The 27,866-nt window shown below is 46.1% G+C and overlaps 1 protein-coding gene across 2 annotated transcripts; it reads right to left on the bottom strand.

Annotated features, from left to right (window-relative positions):
* Positions 1-553: 553 nt before the first annotated feature.
* On the bottom strand, positions 554-27,866 carry Dhdds (dehydrodolichyl diphosphate synthase subunit). 2 transcript variants are annotated; one of them, XM_032896503.1, is made up of 9 exons: positions 27,703-27,866; positions 27,250-27,363; positions 25,625-25,741; positions 22,995-23,137; positions 21,462-21,578; positions 20,266-20,367; positions 12,848-12,962; positions 9,743-9,850; positions 554-1,629 (listed from the first exon to the last, which is right to left on the bottom strand). In XM_032896503.1, exons 2-9 carry the CDS (start codon positions 27,310-27,312, stop codon positions 1,390-1,392), a joined length of 1,005 nt encoding a protein of 334 aa, XP_032752394.1. In that variant the 5' UTR covers positions 27,313-27,363; positions 27,703-27,866; the 3' UTR covers positions 554-1,389. The 2 variants fall into 2 exon arrangements, with proteins under 2 accessions (XP_032752394.1, XP_032752395.1); XM_032896504.1 differs by having other exon boundaries at positions 559-1,626.

The raw sequence follows: 27,866 nt of genomic DNA, 5'->3' as shown, positions 1-27,866 counted from the left end.
TGCCAGGCATCTGGGCATAAAAATGGGTATGGACAACAACGCATAGGAAACAATGCATAGAAAGTTAGAAATTTTTTTTTCTTTTTTTTCCCGGAGCTGGGGACCGAACCCAGGGCCTTGCGCTCGTTAGGCAAGCGCTCTACCGCTGAGCTAAATCCCCAACCCCAAAAGTTAGAAATTTAAAGTGTATGTTTTGGGGAGGGAGGTGCTGGCAAGAGGGCTTACAGATAGCATGAGACCAGAGTGGTTTTGGTTGGTGTTTCTGGCTGGTACTTACAGCTTTGGGACACGGGAAGCAGAATAGCTCAGCAGACCTTTCTTCAAAGGTAGTCCTCCCTCCACAGCCCAATGGGGAGGCTGGGAAAGGATGCCACCTTGCCTCTTTCCTGCTGGGGAGAGATGGCCTCCCAGGCTGAGAGAGCCTAGAATAAGTTCTACCATGTAGAGACCAAATTGTCTCAGGGCCTACTTGGGGAGTCAGGTCAAAGAGCTGTGAGGAACTTGAAGACTGGGAGTGGGAATCAGTTTGAGATGGTGAGGGAAGGAGACAGTCAACTGTGAAATGCTTGGTTTTGTTCAGTCCTGATGTGTTAAATACAAAATGGCCTGTGTTGGATTAGACTCTAGGACCTCTACAGCCCTTCTGCCACTGTCTGTAGTCATGGAGGGGGTTGGGTCTCACAGGGGAGTGGAGCCTGGCCCTGTGCCCTGCATGGGGGAGTAAAGCTTGTGTGGGCTGAGTCAACAATAGGTAATTGGATTGTAATCACCCGCCTGCCTTCCACGAGCCTTTCAGTGAGCAATCAGCACTGGGAGTGGGAGGGGGTGAAGGAGACTCAAAAGCAAATCCCAGGTGGAAAGCCAAGGGGAGGAGCAGCAGATGGGCACATTTTCTTCCTGTCCTCCCCACCCCTTTCTTCCCTGCCCAATAATGTTGGCTGCCTATCAGTTAAAATTTACCAGTAGATCCAAATCTTTTGTGGGAGTCACACGGGGAGAGCTTAGGATGGGTAAAGGCCTAGGCTTTGCGAAGATCTCTTCGGCTCATTGAAGGATATGCTGGTGGAAAAAGAACATGCATCCACAACCAGGGACAGTAGGTAGCTAAGAGTTAGGGTCTCCTGTTCCCCGAATGTATTAGTGGCTGGACTTGGATTTAGTGTACACAGTAGAGATTGTATCTCAAACTTCAAGAGTAACTCTCACAGGTTGCCCAAAGGTATCTATAGGCAGCAGAACTTGCCTTTGGGGTTCCCTGCAGAACAGGGAGCCCAATTCAACAAAAACAGGGAGGTGCCTTTCCCAAAGAAAGAAAAGAAAGGGAAAGGAAGAGCGGGGGGGCCCGAGGGCAGAGGACAGGGCAAAGTGCCTGGTAGTCAGACTCCTCACTTAGGCAGATGCAGTGCCCCAAAGTGCCAGCCAGTCAGCCCGCTTAAGGTTCAAGGCCTGCAGGAAGCCTCGCACTCGCTCTTCCCGTTTGGCGGAGAGTTTGTGCAAGCGTGTCCGTCGGAGTTGGGCATCCCCATTGGCCTGGAGCCCCTCTCGAAGCAGCTGCTCTGTCACTGCCGCCTGGTCCCTCTCCAGCTGGTGCCTCTTCCGTTCCTCAGCATACATGTCTCGGGCCTTCTGCTAGAGAAAAGCAGGGTTTGAGGTACGGATACAATTTTAGGTGGGGGATAGGACACAGAATGGCCAAGTATACAAACTCTGGAGAGTTTCTACCAGTGTGGAAAGGCTTGGGAGAGCTAAGCAGTGGACCTGCGTTACATAGGCAATTCAGGAACAGTTCATCTTGGTTGTTTTGTGTGGAAGTGTCTGCATTTCTTAACATTATTTTCAAGCTTACACTTGGAAACAGGTAAGCGTCTGTTTCTACTCTTCCACCACCTAGCTCTGTGGCTTTGGGAAGATCCTCTCCTAGCCTTTTAAAATTTTATTTGTAAAGTGGGGGTTGTGCCTACCTTGACGAGAGGTTTAAAGGATTAGGGATAATAAATGCAAAATCCACTTCTAGCAGGCAGAGAAGCAGTGACTTTATATGTTATTACTGTCTACTGTCTGAGACAAAATACTCACTGGGTCTTCTTATGGTTCCTAGGTCAATGTAAGGTGTCACTCTCCAACTTTCTAGTCTATTTTCAAGGTCTAGAACTAGACTTGTCTCCTATAATGAGGAAGGCTTGATTCTGAGCAAATGGCCCTTCTAGGAACGCCGAGAAGTAAATTCTACTCTGTTAAGCCACTTACTGCGCCCAGACTAGGTATTAGTCTCTAGTCGGCTCTTTCTCTTAGGAAAGAATCCCTTGACAGCTCCATAAGACCATCAGGGCCCCTGGAATCAATGCTGGCAGGTGGTGACAATCAGTCTCTGGCAATACCTCCTAGACCTTGCATATGTCTTTAGACAAATAGGAAGCCCTTTTTGAGAGAGAAGAGACTCCTTCCTCTCTGGCACTTGGAGCACCCTGTACAGGAAGCATTTAATCACTTGAGCATGTGATCATAAAAGGGTAGTAAGGACACTTGTGGCAAGAAAGGGGGAATCCCTTGGAGCAAAAGGGGCTGCTTCATCTCATGGGCTCTTGCCCTGCCAATCTTGTGGCCTACAGAGCTCCTCCTGTTCAACAGAACCCATGGGTGAGCAACCTGGTGGAGTGATTTTGAGAGAGTTCCACTGTGTTGTTCAGACTTCTGTCTTCCAAGCAGCTGGGACAAGCATGCACTACACTGACCAGTGAGCATTGGGGTCTTCCTATAGGATAACCATAGGTTTTCACATCCTGACATCCTTCACCATCTCCAGCCTTGTGTTGTGGTATTTTGTGTTTAAGTCTTGTCCTGATCAGCCTGTAAGCTCTGACTGCCTCATCTTCACTCTGCTCTGGTGTTGTTGCCGAGGGGTTTTCTGGGTAGCTCTGCCCATCCTAAAACTAGCTGACCTCAAACTCAGAGAGCTGCCTGCCTCCTCAGTACTGGGATTAAAGGTGTTTGCCACCATGGCCCAGATCCTGTCTTTATTCTTTAGGACATCCTACATGTTCACAAACACTTCAACCACTGAATCATGGACTCTCCAATCAGAGCTGCTGGGGAACTCTTACTCTTAGCACTCAGGAGGCAGGTGGATCTCAATGAATATGAGGCCAGGCCGGTCTATTTAGTGAGTTCCAGGACAGCCCAGTCTCAAACAAAACAAAACAAATATAGCCCGGACACCACACACAATTACTTGTACGTGTGTGGGGGTGGGTAGCTCAAGTTGGATCCCAGAAACAAAAGGTGGCAGTGTGCTGGCCCAGGGAACTTCCCCTGTAGTGAGAAATCCTGCCTGAAAACAGAAAGGCAGAGGAAGGACTGGCAAGATGCCTGATATGAACTCAATCCCTGGACTCCATGAAAAGGTGGGAAGGAGAGCTCGTGATGGTAGTCTACACTTTTAATCTCAGCACTCAGGAAGCAGAGCAGGCAGATCTCTGTGAGTTCAAGGCTAGCCTGACCTACATTATGAGTTTAGTGGAGCCAGGAGTTCATAGTGAGACTCTGTTTCAAAATGATTAATAAAGCAAAACAAACAATAAAGAACATGGAAGGAGAAAAATCAACTCAGGGTTGTCCTATGACCTCCACAAGGACATTGTGGCACACCACACATCTATCTATATCACACACTATCACACACACACACACACACACACACACACACACACACACACACACACACACACACACAGTGGAGAAAGACCAAAGAAAGGTACCTGACGTGCACACACACACAAAGGTGCATGAATTTTCTTAGATTAGAATGAATTTGATTGAAGCTCCAAAATTTGAGAAATTCTAGTCCAAAAGACTCACCTTCCTATGGCTATGCTTCATCTTTCTTTTATAAAAAGATTGGCCGGGGGTACAGTAGTGCGCATGCCTTTGATGCCAGCGCGTAGGAGTCAGAAGCAGGTGGATCTCTGTAAGTTTGAGCCCAGCCTTGTCTACAGAGTGAGTTCCAGGGACACACAGAGAAACCCTGTCTCAAAGCCTCCCTCTCCCTACTGGAGCAGAGACTCTCGACTCTCCTTGGAGCAGGAGTCACAGGTGGCCATTAGCTACAGGGAATGCTGGGAACCAAGTGTCATCCCTGGATGACCAGGTCACTCTCTGAACAGCTGAGTCATTTCTCCTTTTTCCTTCCTTTTTCAAATAAACTTTTTATTTGTAGGAAAAAACAATAAATTGCCCATAGCACATACAAGAAATTTTATTTACTTTAAGAATAATCCTGAGAGGGGTTGGGGATTTGGCTCAGTGGTAGAGCGCTTGCCTAGGAGGCGCAAGGTCCTAGGTTCGGTCCCCAGCCCCGGGAAAAAAAAAAAAAGAATAATCCTGAGAGAGTATATACTCTATTTTATAGACCAGATATTGAGATTTGGTAACACAACAAATATCTCTAGTCAAATATTTACATTAGATACTGCATATCCTACACAAAACTTTTCAATTGAAATAAACTACCAGCCATAAATTTTCTTTTTGGATCATAACATAATTTTTAAAAATTACTGTTTATTTAAAGACAGGATTTTGCTATGTGGCCCTGGTTGGCCTGGAGTTTCTAGTAGAATCAGGTTAGCCTTAAACCTATGATGATCCTCCTATCTGTAGTGCCTGTGTTGTAATTACAGCCATCAGTTTCTATGCCAGGCTCCAAGGTTTGCTGTCTCTTAAAAATTTATTTTAGATTTATTAATGAGTATGAATGTTTTGCTTATATATATACATATATATGCATACACACATAGGTAGATACATATACATATGTATATATACACACACATAGGTAGATACATACATATACACACATGTATATATACACACACAGATACATATACATATGTATATATACACACATACGTAGATATATTTACATGTACATATGTATACACACACATAGATACTTAGACACACACATATGTATATATACACACATACGTAGATACATATACACACATATAAATATACGCACACATGTAGATACATATACACATATACATATGTATATATACATACACATATGTAGATACGTATATACACATACACATATATATACACACACACATACGTAGATACGTATATACACACACACACACACATATATACATATACATATATACATATACATATATATATATATATATACATACATATACACACCTGTGGAGGTCAGAAAAATGGCAGGATAGTTGTGAGCCACCATGTAGATGCCTGAAGGTGAACCTAAGTACTTTTCTTTTTTTTTGGTTCTTTTTCTTGGAGCTGGGGACCGAACCCAGGGCCTTTAGCTTCCTAGGCAAGCGCTCTACCACTGAGCTAAATCCCCAACCCCCTAAGTACTTTTCTTTTTGTCTTTGTACATGTATGTTCCCTTGCATGCAGGTCCATGTGACTGTGCAGATGAGCACGTATGTGCAAGCCACAGGTGAACCTCAGACGGTCTTGCTCAGGTACTGTTTACTTTTTTCTTTTTGACGACAGGGTCTGGGCGGTGACTGAGTGTCAGGATGAAAGGCGCGCACCTGCGCACTGCTCTGCGTGGCTTTGAAGACAGGGTCTCACCGTAGCCCGATACTTACCAATAAGGCTACAGTGGATGACCAGATAATCCCAGGTTCTTTCTGTCTCCGCCTCCCTAGTACTGACATTCCGACCACATGTCACTACACCCAGATTATTTTTTTCTTTTTTTTCAGATTATTTTTAAGGTTTACTTTTAATTATGTGTTTCTCTGTGTGGGTATGAGCAGGTTAAAGTACAGGTGTCCATGGAGACCAGAAGCAGCAGAAAGCTGAAGCTCCCTGAAGCTGAAATTGCACACAGTTGTTGGTCACCAGGGTGGGTGCTGGGTAGTAAACTCAGGGGCTCTGGAAGAACTGTATGTGTTCTTAACCACTGAGCACCTCAGTCCTATCCTTGGATTTTTATAGGGCCCTGGATCAAATGCACATGCTTGCTCTGTAAGTGCTTCTGGGTTGTTTTCTGAGATAGAGTGCTCTGTGTAGCCTCGGTGCTTTCACACACATGGCACTCCTCCTGCCTCTGCTGCCTGGGTCCTAGGATGGTGGATATGTGCCGCCATGCGCACTGAGCAGCAGTCCTGAAGGTCAGTGTCCCTCATGAGCGTATGTAACACCCTGTGTAAGCAGCAATCAGGGGAACATTCTTTGAGACAGGGTCTCACACAAGCAGTAGATACATACATAAATACACACACGTGTCCGGCCACAATGTGCTATGCAGTTGGGAAGACAAGCAGTAGATACACACACACACACACACACACACACACACACACGTCCGGCCACGATGTGCTATGCAGTTGGGAAGACTATATTCACAGATCCTCCTGCTCTACCTGCGAAGTCCTGGGGTTACCGGTGGGCACCCCCGCTCGCATCTCAAGAGCATTGATTCTTTAAAATGTTTATGCAGATCTTAGGCCATCTCTGTGCAGACGCTCAAAGCAGCACACTCGCAAACAGCACTGCGCCCTTGTTCTTCCACACCCAGAAGAAACAAAGAACGAGATGAGGCAAAGCCTTGGGTCTCTGCCACTTGGCCGGTGCCTGGGCTTCCAAACATTGCTGAGGAGGTTGTAATAAGAGCATTGCATGGAATGTAAGAGGCATCAGGGTCAACCCTACATCTCCCTGTGTAGCCCAAGTGTTCACTTCCACTCAGACGGCCTCTGTCTCGCACTGCAGGGATTAAGGTGGGCACCGCCACACCACACAAAGTGTACAGATGAGAAAGAAAGAGGTTTTTGAAGACTTACTTATTTTATGTCTGAATGTTTGCATACATGTATGTATGCTCGTATGTGCACCATGCGCATGTCTGGTGTCCTCATAGGTTGAAGAGGGCACTGGACTCCCAGGAACTGGCATTAAGGATGGTTGTGAGCCACCATGTTGAGTGCTCTGCAACAATGACACGTGCCCTATGCTACTAAACCATTTCTCCAGTCCCTGGGGAGAGGAGGTGAGGTGAGGGGAGGGGAGGTGAGGGAAGGGGAGGGGGGAGGGGAGGGGAGGGAAGGGAAGGGGGAATGGCTCTGTGATTAGGAGCACAAAACTATTCTTCAGCTCCACTCCCAGCACTCACAGTGCACAGATGCTTCCAGCTCCCAAGGATGACACCTCTGGCCTCCGTAGCTAACTGCGCTCACACACGCACATGCAGTCACATATGCACACACACACACATTGCACATTATTAAAATAATAAAAGTAAATTAAAACAACAAAAAACAGGTAAAGGGCTTGAGAAGCAGCCAGCCTAGTATACATAAAGTCCTGGCTCTACTGTGCACCCTAGACATGCTTAGTCTCCCAGCTCTGCCTCTGGCCCCTTAAGTGAGAAAAAAAAAATCTTTTTTTCTTTTTCTTTTTTCTTCTTCTTTTTTCTTTTTTTCGGAGCTGGGGACCGAACCCAGGGCCTTGAGCTAAATCCCCAACCCTGAGAAAACAATTTTTAACCAAATGCCTTTTATCAGCTTCTGTCCATTCTTTAAGTCCTCTGCTTGTGTTATTTCCAGGTACCAAGCTGTGACTGCTTAAGAGGCCTAGCGCCACCCAGCTGTCCCGCCTTCCCCTAGTGTTCTCAGTACCTAAGCTGTCTAACCCCAGGCCCTCAGCTTCCACTATCATCGGCCGAGTTCTTTACTCACTTCTCCTTCCACCTGCTTGCTTGCTTACTGTCTGCTATTCAGCTAAAAATGCAAACTCCATGAGGGCAGGCATTTGTCTGGCAGGGTGACTGCTGACTCTCCTGTGCCTAACATGCCTATTCACATTGGGGACTCAATAGACACTTATGGAGGAGCCTGGGGCAACTCCTCTACAAACCACAGACAAGGCTCCGAGAAACTTGAGATAATAAAGGCTTCAAATTATAGGTCTCCACACAAGAATATCTGCACACAAAGGCTCACACACGGGCTCTCCGGGCTCCGTGCAGAGCCATTCACTCGCACTCCACACACACTCTACTGTGTTAATTGCCCTTTTTTTTTTTTTTTTGCCTATAGTTGACTTAAAACAGTATAAACAGGAAGGAAAGGGAAGGGTATGCTGTCGAAATTAGCTACTGGCACAGCAGGAGACGAAAGAGGAAGGTCTTAGAAAACTGTACGACAAGTCTCAAAGCCAGGTATCTGGGAGCATCTAGATCAACATAAAGAGTTCTAGTCTACATCCCTGCCCGATGAAGGGTTTGAAGATGGCGGCTACTATCCCCATCGCCATCATCATCAATTAGAAAGTGACTGTTCCAATCATCACTATTAATATACTCTAGCTATACTGCAAGTGTCAAGTTACACTTCCGAAAGGTTTTCCCTCAAAAAAATAAGAAATGTTTTAGTTTCAGAGGCAGCTGCAGTTGCATGGGAAAAAAAATCTGATGGTCGACCCTCCCTGCCAGCAGGCAGCAGACTCTTTGCTGGTTCTCTTTTCACTTGCTCTAAGCTGCCTTGTTCAAAGTTCTCATATTGTGAGACTCAACGATAAAACCCTTATAAGTCAAGTCACCAATGCTAGGAGTGTGGATAGACTCAGGGATCCTCGAACCCTGACGTCGTCTATGGCACAGAGTCTAAATACCATCTCCGCAATTCAATGGCCACCTTCTATGGCTTCCATTAGGTTCCCAAAAGGGCGCAAATGCCAGCAAGACTCCTGACTTACATCATTCCTACTTCCTGCACATTATCTCTCCAGACTTAGGAAACATCTATGATTTCAAACTTCCGGTCCCCAGCTCTGTGGCCTTGGCACAGTTAGTTCCTGTCCCTGTTGTCCTATCTGAAAACATAAGGACACAAGGCTGACACATCTAGGGAGAGTTAACAGATAAACACAGACAGAATCAGCACGGCAGCTCCATGTGGTCGGATGCAGACAAGAGCTAGGGAGACCGTCGACAGCACAAAGACAACCCTGCCACTCAGGAAGCTTCTGGAAATGCTCTAGGCTCTGCAGACTTCTCCTGTCACACAAACATTTATCTGAGACAGGGTCTCAAAATTCACTGGGTTTGGATTTAAGTTTCTTAATTGGAGGTAGGAGTTGACCGCTGTGACTTTGACTAGGCTCTCTGGGCTTTCTCCTGTGTCTGTCTTCAGGACACCTTACTCTAATATCATATTGATCCCTCAACAATGTATCTTTTTTGTCATCCCCCCCCCCTTTTGAGACCAGGCAATGGCTGGCCTTAAGCTCATCTACCTGTGTCCTGAGTGCTAGGAATAAACGTGTCAGCACCACGTCCCAGTCACTCCCTTTATTCACTCTTGTACATAGAGAGACTAAGACCTACCTGACTGAGGTCTTGGGAGCAGAAATGAGGAACTTTACAGCATCCAGTGTCTGACACACAGTAAATGACCAGTGTGTGGCAGTCGTATGACCATCACTGTCAACAAATGTTTGATGGGCTAGAGAGATGGCTCGGTGAGTAAAGGCACTTGTCACCAAGCCTGACAACCTGAGTTCAATTCCTGAGACCCACAGGAAGGAGAGAACCAACTTTCAAAGGCTGTCCTCCACACATGCAGTAATTATGGCACATCCACGCAGAGAAATCCATAAATAAATACAATAAAAATTGTTTGAAAAGAAGTATGTAGCAAGGTCTAGTGCAAGGCGGGCCTGTAAATGCCAACCATTCCATCCCATCCTGCCCGACTCATACCTGAAGTGCACTATGGTTCATCTGAAACTGCAGGATTGCCTCACAGAGGTTCCAAAATGTGTATTCTGGCCACAGGACGGGCTGGAACACGAGGCAGGAGTGGGAGGTCTGGTGAAAACAAGCAGGAGCATGAGTTAGTCACAGCTGTGAAGATACACGACCGCTCAGGACTCTGAGGGGAGAGCAGCTGGGGTGGGAAAGCCCTAGAACAAGATGGCACACATTCCCAGAGCCCTGATGTGTCTGCAGCCAGCCCCGTTTCCCTCACTCTTGGAAGAAGGGTCACAAGGCAACTGGGTCCCCTGCCTGTGGCATAGCAGAGCTAAACTAGACAAATGTCTCTGCCATGTCTTTCTTCTGTTTTGTCAGAGAAAATCTCACTGTGCAGTGCTGGCTGGTACAGAATTAGCCATGTAGCCCCTGCTGGCTTGAAATTCACATTGACCTGCCTGCCTCCTGAGATTGTGGCCCAAGAGGCATGTGCCGCCACCACGCCCAGCTACACTATGTTTCTGAGAGCCAATTTTAGGACTATGAAATGACATCTGGATTATGTTTTTGGCTCCTGGCCTTTGGAGGTCATCTGAGACACATAGTCTGATAAAGCCAGCCAGAACAAATGGTAGCTGCTCCTGTTATTTTAAGTAGCAGCAGTGTGACACTGTGTTTTAAGCCCATGAGTTCTGGAGCCAAACTGCCTCTGTCTACCATTACCACAGAACTGGCTGAGTTTTTTCGCTCTCTGGGTCTCAGCTTCAAGTCTAAAGGCGGACAGCACAAAGTCTTTATACAACTCTGAAGATGAAATGTGTGTGAGCAAAAGCCCAGAACAGGGTGAACTCAAACGCCCCTGGCCCGACCCCAACACTCCTGATAGCCACTGCTCACCGTCTGCTGTGTGGAACAACCAATGCCCCACAGGGGAAAAACCTGCTCACTGTTGTAGACCAACGTCGCCTTCCCACAGCTTCTGTCAAGATACCGAGTACTTCCTCCAGAACGAATAAAAGTGGCTTTTTATTCTGAGACGGGGTCTCACTGTGTAGCCCTGGCTGGCCTGGATTTGCTCTATACAACAGGCAGTCTTCAAGTTCACACTAAGAGCCTGCCTCTGCCTCCAAACGCTGGGCGATACTAAGGCAGGAGGTGCCATGGCTAAAAGTAGCATCTGCAGGAGGCTGGCTGAAGAGCTGCCGCTTCTCGTTCCTAAGGCTGCAGTGACTTTCCTGAGTCTGGGCAGCTAGAGGTAGGAGTCATCTCACAGTTAGTTATCAGGGTCATGCTTCCAGCACAAAGGAAGAACTCAGATCTTTTCTGAGGGCACAGTCAGCTTTCTCAAATCATTGTCCTCTGCTAAGAGTTTCTGACTGTCTGTCTATCTGTCTGGTTTTTGGGGACAGGGTTTCTCTGTCCTTCTTGTAGAAGAGGTTGTCCTTAAATTTACAGATCCAACTACCTCTGCCTCCCAAGTGCTGGCATTAGAGGCATATACCACCACACACAGATGCTAAGTCTCATTTGAAAGACACAGGGTCCTTGCATCTGTTGGGTGACCCTTTTGGTAAATTCTCTACTTCACCAGTATGTTTTATCTTTATCTCTCTTTCCCAGTTTCTAACTCCTTCCTTTCCTCATCTTCTTTCTCCCGCCCTTTTTGTCCTCCTTGCAAAGTGCCAGGGATCAAATCAGGGCGTTGTGCATGCTCAGCGAGCAGTGCGACACACCTTGCCCACCGCCACTGTTTAACTCTGCTCAATGCAAACTTTTCAGTGTACCCGAGCAGAAGAAACATTGGATATACACTCCATTTCCTTCCAGACACCCAAACGTTAGGTCAAAGCATTTGCAGTGGCTAGCTGCCAGTTCACGTGTGCTGTCTCAGAGGGTGTCACTTGTGAAGATCAGAGGTCACTCTTGGATTCTGCTCCTCAGAAGACAGGCTCGCTCTCTGGGACGGGGGCTTGCAGATCAGGCATTGCTGGCCGACCAGAGCTCTGGCGATCCTTCTGACTTCGCTCTCCAAGCACTGGGATTCTAAGTGTGTCCTATCACAGCAGGCTTTTTATGTGGATGCCAGGAATCAAATGCAGGTTGTCTCATGTATGCACTGGTCCTTACCTACCTATCAAGTACCAGCTTCCCAGAGCCTCAGTTTTAACACTGATCCATTAAAACTTCTGGACTCTGAAATCTCCAAGCCGAGTCTCTCTCAACCTCTCCTTTTCCTTTCTTTCTTCTTTCTTTTCCTTTTCCTTCTTTCCTTTCTTTCTTTTTTTTTTTGAGACAGGGTTTCTCAGTGTAGTCCTGGCTGTCCTGGAACTCTCTCAGTATAGCAGGCTGGCCTCACACTCAAGAGCTCTCTGCCTGCCTCTGCCTCCTGAGTACTGGGATTAAAGGTGCACTCCCACGGCCTGGCTGAGAACGAGATCTTTAAACAAACAGTAGTAGTTGGATGTGCGTGTTTAAGGAAAGCTAAGCAAAAGGCAACAACAAACCTGAGAATCTGGATGCAGGAGAAATCTCTCACAGAGCCTGCCTGCACAGATGGGACGGTATTCTGGAGAGGAGATGACTAGCCAAAGGGTGTTGGTCTGATACCCAGCTTAACCATCATCTCAAGGGCCCATTTCTTGAAAAGGGGGCATATGGGGGCTGGGGATTTAGCTCAGCGGTAGAGCGCTTGCCTAGCGAGTGCAAGGCCCTGGGTTCGGTCCCCAGCTCCGGAAAAAAAAAAAAAAAAAAAGAAAAGGGGGCATATGTAAGTTTTCATTAGGGTGGGATGGCTTTGGTTCTCTTTAGGACAGAAGCTTTGCATTCGGATAGCAAGACGCACATTATACACCCAGGGTCAGGTGAAGGAAGAAAAGCAAGGCTACTAGGTACAAGCTGGCTACTAGGTACAAGCTGGTTACTAGGTACAAGCTGGTTACTAGGTACAACCTGGTTACGAGGTACAAGCTGGAGGTATCGATGGTTCTACAAGGCAGCCCTCTGCCCTACCTCATACAATGGTGGAGAATGGGAACAAATCACTCTCACTGGGGATTCTGATTCAGTTCCAGGGTTCAGCCCAACCCCAAAATAACATGCTCCAAAATGACCTACCTGCCAGAGCAAGAAGTCACTGAGCCGCACTTCCCCGGAAGTCCGGATCAAGATGTCGGGCTGAGGAGAGTGGTTGCTATAGAGGCACTGATCAAGCAGAGACTCGGAAACATCACTAGTGGGCAGGAGACAGAAGCACAGTCTCTGTGGAACTTGCTCGGTGAACGTCCACGCACAGCCTTCTCGTTGGTGATCAGCCACCATCAAATACGTTTGCCGGTATATCCCCCAACCCAAGACTGACTTTAAATCTGCAAACCACATGCAATGCTCCTTCTTCCCGCAGGGCCTTGGACATGCCGGGCAAGTACTCTCACACATACCGCAGCACCCGAGGCATGGTGAGCTCAGATGACACGCACAGTTTGCCCAATCTCATTTGCCTGTAGGTAGAGCCAGCTGTGTCACCAGACTGTCCCTCTTCATTTGACTTGTTTTGCACTATGCCCTAGCAGTGTGATGAAACACTCTGCAACTGGGTTTCTTTCGTTTTATTAAAGAAAATTTAAAGATGGGGATGTGCTTAGCGGCAGTGTATGCACCTAAAGGCATAAGGCCCTGAGCTTAATCCCAGAACTGCAGAAAGACAACTAAATCTGAAAACAACAAAAACACAACAACAACAAAAAAAGAGTCTAAATTAAATATACTGGTTTGGAAAGATTTCCAAGACCCACTGTTACATGAAAAATTTAAGAAAACATATTATGACAAAATATACACGTCTATAGTCACCCAATATTTATGTGAAGGGAGTATGTAATATTGTATTATAAAAACTTATTGTATACGCATATATGTATGTACACACACACACACACTCACACACACACTCACACACTGTTGAGAAAGTCACTCAACAGTTTTCAACAGTGAGTTGGTTGAGGAGGAGGAAGGACTTTTGTCTATTTAGTGATTTATGTTGGAGGCTGGACTCCAGGCCTCATGCACACAATGGCCCACTGAGTCTAAATCCCAGGAATTAATAAAAAGAACTGGGGGTGGCGAGAAAGACGGCTCAGTGTGCTAAGCTGTCTGCCATACAAGCCAGGTGAGCTGAGGTGCATTCCCTAAGTCATGTAAAAGTGCAAAGAGAGAACCAACTCCACAGGGCTGTCCTGACACCCACAAGTGTACTATGGCATACCTGCTCCCCATGACGACAAAATGAAAAACGAAGCAGGAAACGACTACTTCTCTTACGCTGGGTAAGAAGAGCTCCCAAGGAGAAGGACACTCAAGAGACAAGTGAGGAAGCCTGGTGGTGACGGCACTTTTGAAATAAAGCTTCCCATAGACAGAAGAGGGTACGTTCAAGGTTGTATCTGCCGGCTCCAGGGAAGGATTTGCCCATCCTAACATGAACACCGAACAGGACCGGGAATCTCCAATTTATGAGTTGTATCTTATGAAGAGTGACAAAAATAAAATTTTCTTGTGGAGAACAAGTCACAGGGTCACGAAAGCAGAAAGGGGATGGAGAGAGAGGCCAGTAGATAAGAGCACTGGCTGCTCCAGCACCCACAAGGTGGCTCACTGTAACTCCAGTCCTAGGGATTCAATGTTTCCCTTCTGGCCTCCAAGGACACTGCATGCATATATATGGTGCACAAACATACATGAAGGAATAATTCATATACAAAAAAAAAGGAAAAAATATTTTAAAAAGCGAGAATGAAAGCAATGAATACCTGGAGTCAGTGTTCAAACCAGATTCTAGAGTTTGGAGGCTGAGGATCAGGAGTTCAAGGCTAGCCTGGGCTACACAGGAAAACACAATCTCAAAAAATCCACAGAATAAGGTTTAAAAACAAAGAGAAGAAAAATAAACATACTTATTAGCTGGGGTGCTTTGGGCATGTACCTTTATTTTTTATTTTCCTTTTTTCAAACTGCAGAAGAAGATGTATTTTCTGTATAATCATACAGCAAAGAATATTTGCTTATGACTGGGCAAGAGAAGGGTTCAGGGTTCAGACTGCCCTGGCCATCCCACACCCCTGTCTTCACTGCGTGGTCCTAATGCCCTGAGGAAAGGATTTAGGACAACACAGCCCACGTGATAGGCCCATCTATCCTACCTACCACACGGTTACACTGAGTCGAACCAAGTCAAACGACACGTCCAGGGGCATCATGTAACTACAAAATGCCCAAACACATAAGGGATAACACGCCATCGAAGCAAACACAGGATGACAGCGACACTATCAACAGTGACACTCTCTCCTCTCACTGCCTGGTCCTCTTGACTATGTCCATCCATGTAGAGTCTGAGTTGTAAGTTTCTCAGGGCTTTCTGCTACCTGCTTCAGGCTGTGGGGAAGGATGTAGGTAGAAAAGGAGGAAACTCAGGGGAAAGAGAAAACTGACAAAAGGAAAACCAAAGATCTACGGAGTATGGTTAGGAAAACTCCAACACTAGCTGAACAGTACTGGCCGCCTTCATGAAGACTGTTCAGAAATAACTTAGACAACAGAAAACATTTAAGAAACCATGAGGTCTGGGAGGGTAGAGCATGTGCCCGGCATGTTTCCGGTTCTGGATTTGACCCCTCCACGAGGAAGAAGAACATCAAAAGGAAAAGAAAAGTAAGTCTTGACTGTCCTGGTAATGATAATCTGAGTGGGCATCGCTAGGTTCAACGCCAGAGGAAGGGATCCCAACTGCAGACAAGCGAGGCTTACGGATTTCACCATCTGTGCTAATGAGAAAGTAGAGGCGTTGGGGATTTAGCTCAGTGGTAGAGCGCTTGCCTAGCAAGCGCAAGGCCCTGAGTTCAGTCCCCAGCTCCTAAAAAAAGAAAAAAAAAAAAAAAAAAAAAAAAAGAAAGTAGAGGCAGCTTAAATACAGAATAAAGAAAGGTATTTAGGCAAAGTAAACTAAGATGCATTTGTGTATGTTAGCTTTCAGCTAGTGACATGTGATATTTTTATTGATTTATTATTTTTTAAAGATTTTATTTTTCAAAAAGATCTACCTATGTATTTATTTATTTTGGTTTTTAGAGACAGAGTTTCTGTGTAGCCCTGGCTGACCTAGAACTCACGATGCAAACCAAGTTGACCTTGAACTCAGGGACCTGCCTGCCTCTGCCTCTTGCGTGCTGGGATTAAAGGCGTGTGCCACTGCCACCCAGCATGATTTATTCATGTGTTTGAGTATTTGACTGCATACATGTATGTGTCCCGTGTGCATGGCTTGTGCCTATGGACAACAGAAGGTATTAGATCTCTTAGAACTGGGTCTGTATTATAGCTGCCATGTGGGTACTGGTAACTTGGTCCATTTTTGTTGTTGCTGTCTCATGCATGTGAACGTGCATGTGAACGTGCATGCACATGGAGGTCTGAGGATACTGCTGAGGAGCTGGTTCTCTCTCCATATGGGTTCAGGGGATCAAACTCAGGCCACCAGGCTTGGCAGCAAGCACCTGCTGAGCCATCGTACAGGCCCTTATTTTTACTCTCAGTGCAGTACTTGCAGTGGAGCCTAGAGTCTTCTGTATACTGGGGAAATACTCCACTACTCATCCACAACCCAGTACCCCCATTCCTTTAAAAACCTAGAGTCTTCTGTATACTGGGGAAATACTCCACTACTCATCCACAACCCAGTACCCCCATTCCTTTAAAAACCTAGAGTCTTCTGTATAATGGGGAAATACTCCACTACTCATCCACAACCCAGTACCCCAATCCCTTTAAAAACCTAGAGTCGGAGTTGGGGATTTAGCTCAGGGGTAGAGCGCTTGCCTAGGAAGCCCAAGGCCCTGGGTTCAGTCCCCAGCTCAAAAAAAAAAGAACCAAAAAAAAAAAACAACAACAACAAAAAAAAAACCTAGAGTCTTCTGTATACTGGGGAAATACTCTACTACTCATCTACCCAGTACCCCAGTACCCCCAATCCCTTTAAAAAAAAACAAAACAAAACATTAAGGCCAGAGGAGGAGGTTAGCTGCACTAAAACTGGAATTGCCGATGGCTCTGAGCCATCACATAGGTTTGGGGAACCAGACTCATGTTCTCTGCCAGAGCAGCACGTGCTCTTAACCTCTGAGCCATCTCTCAGGCCTCCGCGCCCTATTTTTGGACAGGGTCTTGCCCTGTAGCTCAGGCTGTGATGACACTCATGGCAATTCTCCTCCTGAGTGCTAAGACTACAGACGTGCAGTACCTCATTTGCTCACTTTCCCTTTAAGTTATGTTTATTTTGCGTGCATGGTGCTGTGCCTACACGTATGTATGTGTGCCGTGTCACACCTGAGGAAGCCACAAGAAGGGACTGGGTCCTCTGGACCCAGAGCTGCACTGTAGTGATGTGTCTGTAACTCAGACTGAAGTCAGGGTCTTCTGCAAGAGCAGCTGGTGCTCCCAACCGCCGAGATGTCCCTCCAGCCCTGCCAGCTGCTTTTGCTCGATTCCTCTGTCCACTTCAGCCGTCCCATGTGGCAGTCAATATACCAAACTGAAAGGACACAGGCAAGTTGGCCAACTATGTAAATCTAGGTAAAGTGCTATTTCCCACTTCTGTAGTCTCATCTTTAAAGTGAAGAGAAGGGCTAGGAAGATGGCTCGGTATATGACTGCGCTTGCAGATGAATGGAGGCCGGATCTCCAGACACCAGTGAAAACCGGATGCAGTAAGTCAAGTGTTTGTAATCCCAAAGTGTCTGTATGGGGAGAGGCAGACGCAGGAGAACCTCCAGAAGTTGGAGGGCCAGCTAGCTCGGCTTACACAGCAGCAGAGAAACTGTCTCATGAGGCCGAAGGGTGAGATACCACACCCAAAGGCTACCCTCCGACCTTCAGTTGTACACTGTGGCACGCACAAACCTGCACCCACACACATAAACTAAACAAATGAATAAATGAAGATACAGCCGACACGTATGTTAGAGGTGAGGGAGTATAAGCATCTGAGAGCTGAGAATTGCTCTAACGGCCCCAACAGCAACACTCTCTAGGCTGAAGGAAGATTAAGAATTTGAGGTTAGCGCCCATCTCGCTACACATGCATTAAAACTGAACAGTACAGTAAACGTGCATGGCCCTGTGGTAATTTAGTCAATGGTCACAATTATTATTTGTCACACAGAAGGCAGGAATAGAGGAGGCCACGCAGCCTATTCAAAGGAACCAGCCTCGAGGATCAACCTTATTTCTTCTCTAATTCCAGGCTTCCAAACAACCTGTTAGTTTTATTTCTAGAGAAACAAAAGGCCTTATCCTAAAGAAAGAGAGAAGAAGTGGATGTGTGTCAAGAGAACAGAAGTCTAGGAACCTGGCTGAAGCAATTCTAATGACCCTGCTATTACTGTAACACAGAGTACAGCCTAGGTCCCAACCACCTCCGTCAGCACTGAGAACCAAGCAGCAGGGGGTGCTGTTGGATCACTTGGTGATTCTATCTACCACGTGACAAGGGAGCCCCACAAAAGCAGGTTATAAATGGCAGTCAGGAAGCTGGATAGGAAACACTTCCCGGAAGGGGAGCGAGATGTAAGGTCAACAGACTCGAAGCATAGGTGAGGTTAAAGCATGCTACATTAGGAGTCAGATCAGAGTTCCCAGGAGCTAATTCATGTTAAATCTCCTTGCTAAATTAGAGGATTCTTACTAGCATAACTATTCTCCATCATTAGTTCAATTATTATTTCATATACGGGACTACTCAAACATTAATTATAAAGCGTAATATAACAAACAACTATGAAATTACTCCCAAGCTAATTACCATTAACTTGCATCTACATATATATGTTCGCATGTTTCCTGTCTTTCCCTAGGGCTAGGCAATACTAGAAAGTGAACCCAAGGCCTTGCATATGCTAGGCTCACACATACCCCACCTTACACATTCCCCTTCTACCTTAACCACTTGACGGCCTCCTATCCCCATGCACTTAGCCAGCACCGTAATTTCCCCTAACAGCCAACTGACAATCTATGACTTAATTTACCTCTCTAGAGCTTCAACACTACTGTGACAACACTGCCCACCCCCTCCTCCACTGGTACCAACCAATTCCCTCTTTTGTGTCTAACACAGACTGTCTGCTTCTCTTGTCCAATGCTTATAAGGACAGTCTCTCAGAGCTCATCCTTGGCCATCTATTCACAGGAGTCCCTCCAGGTCCCTCATGCCTGCCTCTGTCCAGCACCCTACAGATGGCCTTCCTCCTGGAGCCTCCAGTCCTGACCCCCTGGACTACTGATCCAACATCTTATTCAGACAAGCCCTGAGGCAGACCTCCCTCTTCCTTAAACGGTATCCCGTCTAGGGCTCTGTAGAACAGCGGAGGACACCAACGTCCACCATTGAAATCCATGGGTAGAACATTCTGCATCCACGGGTACATTCCACAACCCCCACCACTACCAACACCACACACACACACACACACACACACACACACACACACACACACACACACACAAGTTTTAAAGAACAAAAGTATTTTCTTTCTCAGTGTTAGTCATTGAGGGGTGGGGCTGTCTTCTCCTTGACTGGCCTTTCTCACACTTCCTAAGCTAGTGCTCCGTAGCTGAGCTGCATCCTCGCTATGCCAACTGCACGAGCTGGCATTGTTTTGAGACAGAGGGTTCCACTATGTTGCTTAAGCTGTTCCCAAACTTATGAGTAGCTTACGTAGGTGGGATGACAGGTTTGTGCCCCCATGCCCAGCTCGATTTCCTGCATATCAAGATCTCATATAATAAAAATGAAAGACAAGGGCTCTGGATTGCTGTAGATAGGAGTCCTACTTCTGTCTTACTAGCAGTCTGACCTTGGACGTGTTAGTCTCCGTTTCCACATTTATAAAATGCAAACAAGACAAAACTCTCACATGAGGTTAGAAACAGTAAAACAGGTAACACACTGCACTGTCCCAATCATATCTGCTACCATTATCTTACTACTGCGACCATTAACTTATTAATAAGACCAAAGATTACATTAGTAACAGCATTAGAAGGGTCAAATAGACAGATGGCTTCAAAAATTCCTCCATTCTCTAAGCCTTAATTATTAGGATTTCACTATGTTGGTAATGATTAAAAATTCTCCTTACTTTCTCGCTCCCCCCTTAACCCATCCATCACAATACTTTAATCCTGTGCTATGAAACTGTAATTTGAAAATCCTAAAGATTCTCTTCCACAACAAACATAAAAGTAATTACTGAAAAAAAATGTATAAGGAGGGCACCCCCTCTCATTGGACAGGATGGTCTATGGTTTCTCAGTGTGGTGTGTACTCAGATGAGCCCCCCTCCTTTTTGGGGGAAGTCCCCTAAGTATTTCCCATGTACACCCCTAATTTGAATTCTGGCCAAGTTCATGGCTCAAAAAGGTTTAAATACTAGTTCTTCCTGTCTTCCATACCAGTTACCAGGAGAGACACCCCCAGATACCTGGGTTCCAGCAGACCTTGTTCCACACCCCAGGCCATCTCTCTCACGGCATTGGTGATCTCGTGACGTGACGTGTATGCAAAGCAGACGTTGAGGAAACACCTGAGGATGGCAGAGCAGAATAATTCACCAAAGACAGACAGGGTCTGATGGCCGGAGTCTGAATCCGGAGCAGCCATTCCCTGGAAGGCCATAGGCACTTTACCTTTGAAGGGAAGAACATGGGCGGGTTCATGATTCCTAATAGTTCTTGGAATAAGCATACTTTTCATCTAATTAGATCAAAAGTAAATGACCTTTATAGCCTTCCTCACCGCCTCCACTCCCCGGCCGCCACTACTGCCAACCAGTCGACAGAGGAAGGCAGCCCTCTGATAGCAGCCTGAGCATCAGGTGGAAGAGAGCAGACCAATGTAAGGTCAAATCAATGCCTGACACTACTGTTTCAAAGCCACACACAGTGGAGTGCGCATTACTCAACTGTGTCCTCTAAATCGGTCTGTGGGCTAAAGAGTGGGACAGAAAAGATTCTTGAAAGGTATGTAGACAGGCTTAGGGCTGTTGGATTTATTATTATTTTTTTAATTTTCTTTGCTTAGGTCGGTTTGTGTTCTCCAGGCACACAGACGTGGTTCAAGGCAAACTTGCCATGTGAAATGACCTTGGGCAAGTCTTATCTGTGCTCAGTGCAGTACTGCATAGCTCAGAGTGTTTGCACAGAACAGTGCCTGGCACAGGAGCAGGGCTGTGGTTGGAGATGTGCCTGTTTAAGGGTACGTACTAGCACACCAGCCTAAGCCTGATGGCTATCCATCCTGACGCTTGTCAGGTTAAAGTGCGTGTGTGTGTGTGTGTGTGTGTGTGTGTGTGTGTGCGTGTGCATATGTGTGTGTGTATGTGTGTGTGAGAGAGTGTGTGTGCGTGTGTGTGAGAGTGTGTGTGTGTGTGTGTGTGTGTGTGTGTGTGCGCGTGCGTGTGTGAGCACACACACATTTATAGTTCCCACACACATTGAGGTGGTAGGACAAGTGAAGAGGGACTGGGTTTGCGTGTGAATGAATGGAAAGGCACCTGGTCTCCTCTCAGGTCGCAGTCTAAGCATCACAAACTACTCTGTCAGGAACCTTGCACCAAGTACAGACCTCGGACGTATCCAGTACTGGGTGCCTCTCCTAAGGAGCACCCTGAGAACTTACTTGTTGTAGTTCTTGGTAGCCTGGACAGCCTGTGCAATCTTCTTCTGGAGGTCCAAGGGCAGCAGGTGCAGATCGCCCAGGACTCGGATGCACACCCCGTGCTTCTTCAGCTTCTCCCTTACAGGGGAGAAAGGAGGCAGCACTGTGCTGGGGTGCCTGACGAGCAGGATGCACACACTGGCGGGTGTAAGAACCAACCACAACCCTGCTCCTGTGCCAGGCACTGTTCTGTGCAAACACTCTGAGGTATGCAGTACTGCACTGAGCGCAGATAAGACTTGCCCAAGGTCATTTCACATGGCAAGTTTGGCTTGAACCAGATCTGTCTGCCTGGAGAACGCAAACTCTCGGCCACACAATACTACATCAGGTATCCGTGGGGAAGAGCTGTACTTTACACATCTGTGATTTCTATCCCAATTGAGCGAGTCAGTGACTTGCTCCAGAGCAGGAACTGTATTACTGGTGACATTTATTATATTCTTGTGCAACGAGAGAATGGTGACAGCAGAGAGTATGTATGTGTAGAATTAGATGGTGATGAAATACTTTAGTCCAATCAACGAATTCCCTCACTACTCTGTCCTCAGAGGTGCATACCATAATTCAGACCAGGAGAATGAGGTCCAGAAAGATTAAAATGTTGAGAAATCAGAATAGATGAATGAATGGCCAGGTCTGAGCCTGGGGGGTCTGATTCTAGAGCCCGACCACACCCTCACTCACAGTGCAACCATGCAGCAGCTCCCAGGAGGTGAGCATGCAGTTCCCACGCAGTCTCTCACTGGGAGTGCCACAAGGAAGCTGCTGTTTTACGGAGAGGCAGGGGCTTATTGCTGTGTGGTAGGGATCTCTGGCAGGCCCCAAAGGACAGGATCCGAATTAAAGGCCATACCCATGGCCCATCTGCCTATATCACCTTCAAGTACATTTTGTCAAAGTCTGTGAGACAAGAATCATTTACCTATTTTGGGGGATTATAAAAGTTCAATGTATAGTTTAATCAAAGCCAAATTTGAGTAAGACCTAGATTTCAATCCATGTATGCCCACCTTTGCTGATCCTGCATACACTCCTGGCTTCTTTGAGCTCAGTGTTACTTGTCCCTCAGTCTTCCCCACCCGGAAGCCCTTTGACAAGCCAGCCTGCCATAATATCCTGACAGGCTGCTCAACTTGAAAAAGGTGCACAGGAACACTCATTCTTCAACGACACAGGTGAGAGGTATTTAAGGTTCACAGAGGAACTACCAGAGCCATGGAGGCACAAAGACTGGGTTCCTGACCTGGCTCTTTCACCAACTTCCTGTGGCCCCTACAAGGCCTTTTCTTCTCTTTAAGAGGTTTAACGTCCCAACATGAAATACAGGTAGATTAGCGGTTTGTGTTTCTCCTGCATGTGAATGTGGAGGCCAGTGGATAACCTTGGACACCAGCCTCCTTGACAGTTTCAGATAAAGAGCTCAGGGCTGGGGTAAGGGGAGGTTAGACAGGGATGGTGGAACAGGACATCTCCATCTGGACAGCAGCTTACTGTTCTTCCATCAAGCAGCTGAACTTCTGTCGGGCTAGATCCAGGAGCCCGTCAACCTCACTCTTGGAACGTTTGAAGTTCTCAATGCTGAATGCATAGACAGTCACTTCTAGGATGCCCAGGTTCAAACACCAGCGCAGAGTCTGAGGGGGGAAGGTAAAGAAGGAGCTAGGACATGGGACGAACAGGGAGAGGTAACGGATGTTTCAGCTCTGAGCAAAACTTTTTCTCTTCTCCAGACTTAAGTAAAGTTAGGGCCACTTCAGCACTTATGTTAGAATAATGAGCCAAGTAGGAAGAAAGTTATCACCATTCAAGAATCTTAAAAACCTGAGGCTGGGTGTGGTGGCTCAGGTCTATTCTCTGAGAAGCTAAGGCACAGGATCAGGGCTAGCTTAGACTACACAGTAAGATCCTTTCAAAAAAAAAAAAAAAAAACACAAAAACAAACCAATCTAGGTATGTTAATGAACACTTTCTTTTGTAAGATTTATTTATTATGGGGTTGGGGATTTAGCTCAGTGGTAGAGCGCTTGCCTAGCAAGCGCAAGGCCCTGGGTTCGGTCCCCAGCTCCGCAAAAAAGAAAAGGGAAAAAAAAAAAAGATTTATTTATTATATGTAAGTACACTGTAGCTGTCTTCAGATACACCAGAAGAGGGCACTGGATCCCACTACAGATGGTTGTGAGCCACCACGTAGTTGCTTGGATTTGAACTGAGGACCTCTGGAAGAGCAGTCAGTGCTCTTAACCATCTCTCCAGTCCATTAATGAACAATTATAATCTGTGCCTTTGGGAGGTAGATGGCAGGAAGATCATGAGTTTAAGGTCAGTCTGGCCTGTATATGTTGAACTTGAGGCCAGCATGGGCTATAAAAAACAATTATCTTTAAAAAAAAGAAAAAAGAAAAAACTAAAAAAATGTGATTTTTACTTTATCCCAAAGAACTTTTCAGCAAGAACATAAAGTCCTAGGTTTTTACCCAGTGACCCCATCCTGGACTTGTAATGAACAGTAGGGCAGGCAATCATTAACCTCTCTGGGACTAAGCTCCTTTATCTGCAGGCAGGGATTACAAATCCATCCTGACAGGATGGCTAGGAGAGAATGTGTGAGGCACTGCTAACAGGAACATAATGTCTTTACAATGGCAGACGAGAGGCTGAGACGTCGGAACAGAAGCAACAGTAGGACCACTGCACACCACTTTACAGTCTGCAAAAGGGTTGCTGTGTTTCCCTTTCCAGACAAGTGTTTAGAAGTGGACTGTTGCTTTCATGCTACGTTAAACATGACATCCTAGTCACCTCTGAAAGCTTAACCGTGTCTAGAGTAACTTCTGGGAGCACTGGCACAACAGACACCCAGCACTAGAGAGGCGGAGACAGGGGAACCCTGAGGTCAAGTCCAGCTAGGATACATAGGGAGATGCTGTCTTTGTTGTTGTTGGTTTGTTTTGGCTTCATGTGTTTTTTTTAAGGCAGGGTTTCTGTGTAATTCTGGCTGTCCTGGAACTCCTGTAGACCAGGCTGGCCTTAACTCAGGAGATCCACCTGCCTCTGCTGGGATTAAAGGCAGATGAGCCACCACCTGGCCCAGCTAAATTTCCTAAAACACAAAGCAAACAAACAAACAAACAAACCACTGTTGGGAAAGTCACTCAGTTGTTTAAGTATTTATCTAGTGTGAAAAAGACCTGGGTTAAAACCATGTACAGAGGCACCACGCCTGTAATCCTAGCACTCCCAAGTAGAGGCGAGAAGATTGATGGTCAGGATTACTTTTGATTACATGGAGTCTGAGGCCAGCCTGGCTATAAAAATAACCAACACTAAGAGGCAGAGGAAGGCAGATCTCGTAAGTTTGGGGCAGCCTGATCTACACAGTTCCAAGCCAGCCAGGGTTATACAGTGAAACCCTCTATCCGAAATAAACACACCTGGCAGTGGTCCCACATGTCTTTAATCCCAGACTCAGGAGACAGAGACAGACAGATCTCTGTGAATTCAAGGCCAGCCTGGTCCACAGAGCCCGTTCCAGGTCAGCCAGGGTTACTGAGAAACCCTGTCTCGAAAAACCCAAAACAAAGAAATAAACAGTCAAGCAGCCTTTGCTGTCATTATAATATAGATAGAAAGGCAAAAAAATAAAATGAAATAAACAAAGCCTTGACAAGCAGAAGTCAGAGAATGATATACATGCACGATCACGGAAGTTGATTTTGACATCTGTGCCATGTGTGGATGTGTTCATGCACAGCACAGAATGTGTATGAAGACAGTTGTCAGCAGTGGGTCCTTCCTTCTACCACATGTGGTCCAGCTATTGAACTCGGGTCAGACTCAGCCGCTGGCGCCCTTCCTGCTGACCCAGCAACTTTCTAAATGCTAAGACATTTAGGGCAGCCTGGATGATAAAGACGAATGCCAGCAAAGCACAGACGCTTGGTAACCCTAACATTCTGTGATGAGGACAGTTTTGTCAAGGCCAGAACGAGACCCTTGAGTAGCAAGCAACAAACAAAACAAGAATAAAAACCCCTCAATCCACAGAAGACTCCAAGTGTCGATTTTTAGCTGTCATCTAGGTCTTCGAATCACTCCCTTCAGATTCGGTCACCCGCACCCACCTCAGCAAGCTTATTGAAGCCCTGCGTGTGGCCCTCCTGTCGCTCCACCTGGCACTTCTTGGCATAGCGACGGTTGCCATCCATTATGAATGCAATGTGTTTGGGCACTGGGCCAACCTGGAGAAGAGGACAACCAATGAACCAACTTCATTCTCTTTGAGGTAAAAGAGGAACACGGCATCCTTACCTAACGGGTTTGAATAATCAGATATATCACTGGGCTGGCTAGATGACCCAGTGGTCATTGCTTCTTGCCAAACCCGATAGCCTGGGTTTGATCCCCAGGTCCTGGACACAGGCTAGAGAAGGAAAACCACTCTTGTACGCTGTTTGTGACCTCCACATGTGTGCTGAAGCATGTATTTGCCTCCATGTAACATACATAGAGACACACAAGACACATAAGACACACTAAATAATTGTCATTACAGTATGCCAGGATAAAATCTGAGAAAGAACTTGGTATACTTTCGTTCTCACTTGTACAAAGTGAGCAGTTCACTGAACCTTCTCCAACCTTGCCATATTCTTTCCCCACCATTAATCTTTCCTACCATCCCTTCCTCTCCCCCCACCCCTCACGCATCAATGAGTCACCTTACGCTTTAACTTCCATTTTTTTTTCAGGTACTTATGACCCATCTGTATTTCTTTTATTTTTAAATCTGTTCAATTGATTTAACTCATTTATTGACTCATTATTGTGGTCTTTAATTTTTTTATTTTATTTATTTTTTTCTTTTTTTTTTTCGGGGCTGGGGACCGAACCCAGGACCTTGCGCTTCCTAGGCAAGCGCTCTACCACTGAGCCAAATCCCCAACCCCGTGGTCTTTAATTTTTTTAACTACATTTATTTATTTAGCATGAGTGTATATGTGTGTGTATGTGTGCGACTGTGGAGGTCAGAAGGACAATTTCTAAGAGTCAGTTCTCTCTAAGAAGACCGTCATCCCAACCCCTTAAATTGGAATGGTATGGTTTAGGAGATGATTTACAAATAATTATAGTCTTGGACAGGGAAGAAACAAAATAAGGAGCTTAGACTCAGGGATTTCTGTCTTTCCTCTCCTCTTCTCTTTCTTTCTCTTTTTGAAAGAGACCAGACCTCTCTTTAGGCAAGAAATAGAAAGTGGGCATCAAGAGGAGAAAGAGGGCTGGAGAGATGGCTTAGTGGTTAAGAGCACTGACGGCTCTTCCAGAGGTCCTGAGTTCAAATCCCAGCAACCACATGGTGGCTCACAACCATCTGTAATGGGATCTGATGCCCTTTCTGGTGTGTCTGAAGACAGCTGCAGTGTATTTATATATAATAAATCTTTTTAAAAAAAAAAAAAAGAGGAGAAAGAATTCTAGGAGAGAAGGGGTAGAAGTGATTCGCTGAGAAGACATGATGAACAGGATTGATTTAATGATATTAAGAGACGCTGATTGGCTCTAAAAAAAAGTAAGTTATTCAGTACAATAAATACTACAAGTGCAGCCCTGCAAACTACATTATAATTTCAAGATTCTCTCGTCCCTTTGCTAACTTCCGCTTCATAGGGATTGTTGAAATTTAATAATAAACTTTAACAGGATTACTCAACTATCCAAAAGATCAGCTTTTCCTCTGGGTACTGCTCACCTTTATGATATTGGCACAGAACCGTTCCCAAAGTGACAGCTCTCCTTCTTTGATCCATGACATAGTTCTTGCTATGTCAGAAATCACACAAGAACAAAAAAACAGCCAGATAACCTTGAATAAATGAAAAGAGAGAGAAGTCATCCGTGCTTGCAATAAATAAAACTGACTGAAGAGACCCTGCTGGACTGTGACAAGCAGCACGCGTCTGAATCCGACGCTGTTCTAATCCTTCACCGCTCATGCCTCCTCTACAAGCCAACGGAAGACCTTTGGGACAAGGTGGTTCCCATTTCCTTATCCTTCTTATGTGCACTGATTTCTTCCGAATATCCTGCCACATCATGGTGCCTACGTCTTGGTCAATCTCAACTTCCTTCTCTATTGCCCCGCAATCCATTTCTCACTGTGGGCTAACCAATCGCTACCCTCCTTGACTGTCGCATCTGTTACCTCAAGGGTCAAGAATCACTCTCCCGGCTGGACTTTAGTGTCTTCGTGGCTAACTCTACAGCCAGCTTGCCCTCCTCTGGGTCTCTGTGTTCACTGAGCACCTAGGACGCCAGAGAAGGCGTTTTTCTACCAGTCCTGGGCGACTTACGACCCGGCGCTGGAAG

This window comes from Rattus rattus, chromosome 1 (genome assembly GCF_011064425.1).
Source record: "Rattus rattus isolate New Zealand chromosome 1, Rrattus_CSIRO_v1, whole genome shotgun sequence".
NCBI classification, from domain to species: Eukaryota; Metazoa; Chordata; class Mammalia; order Rodentia; family Muridae; genus Rattus; species Rattus rattus.
The sequence above is the reverse complement of the archived record's forward strand: the minus strand, read 5'-3'. Positions and strand labels throughout refer to the sequence as shown.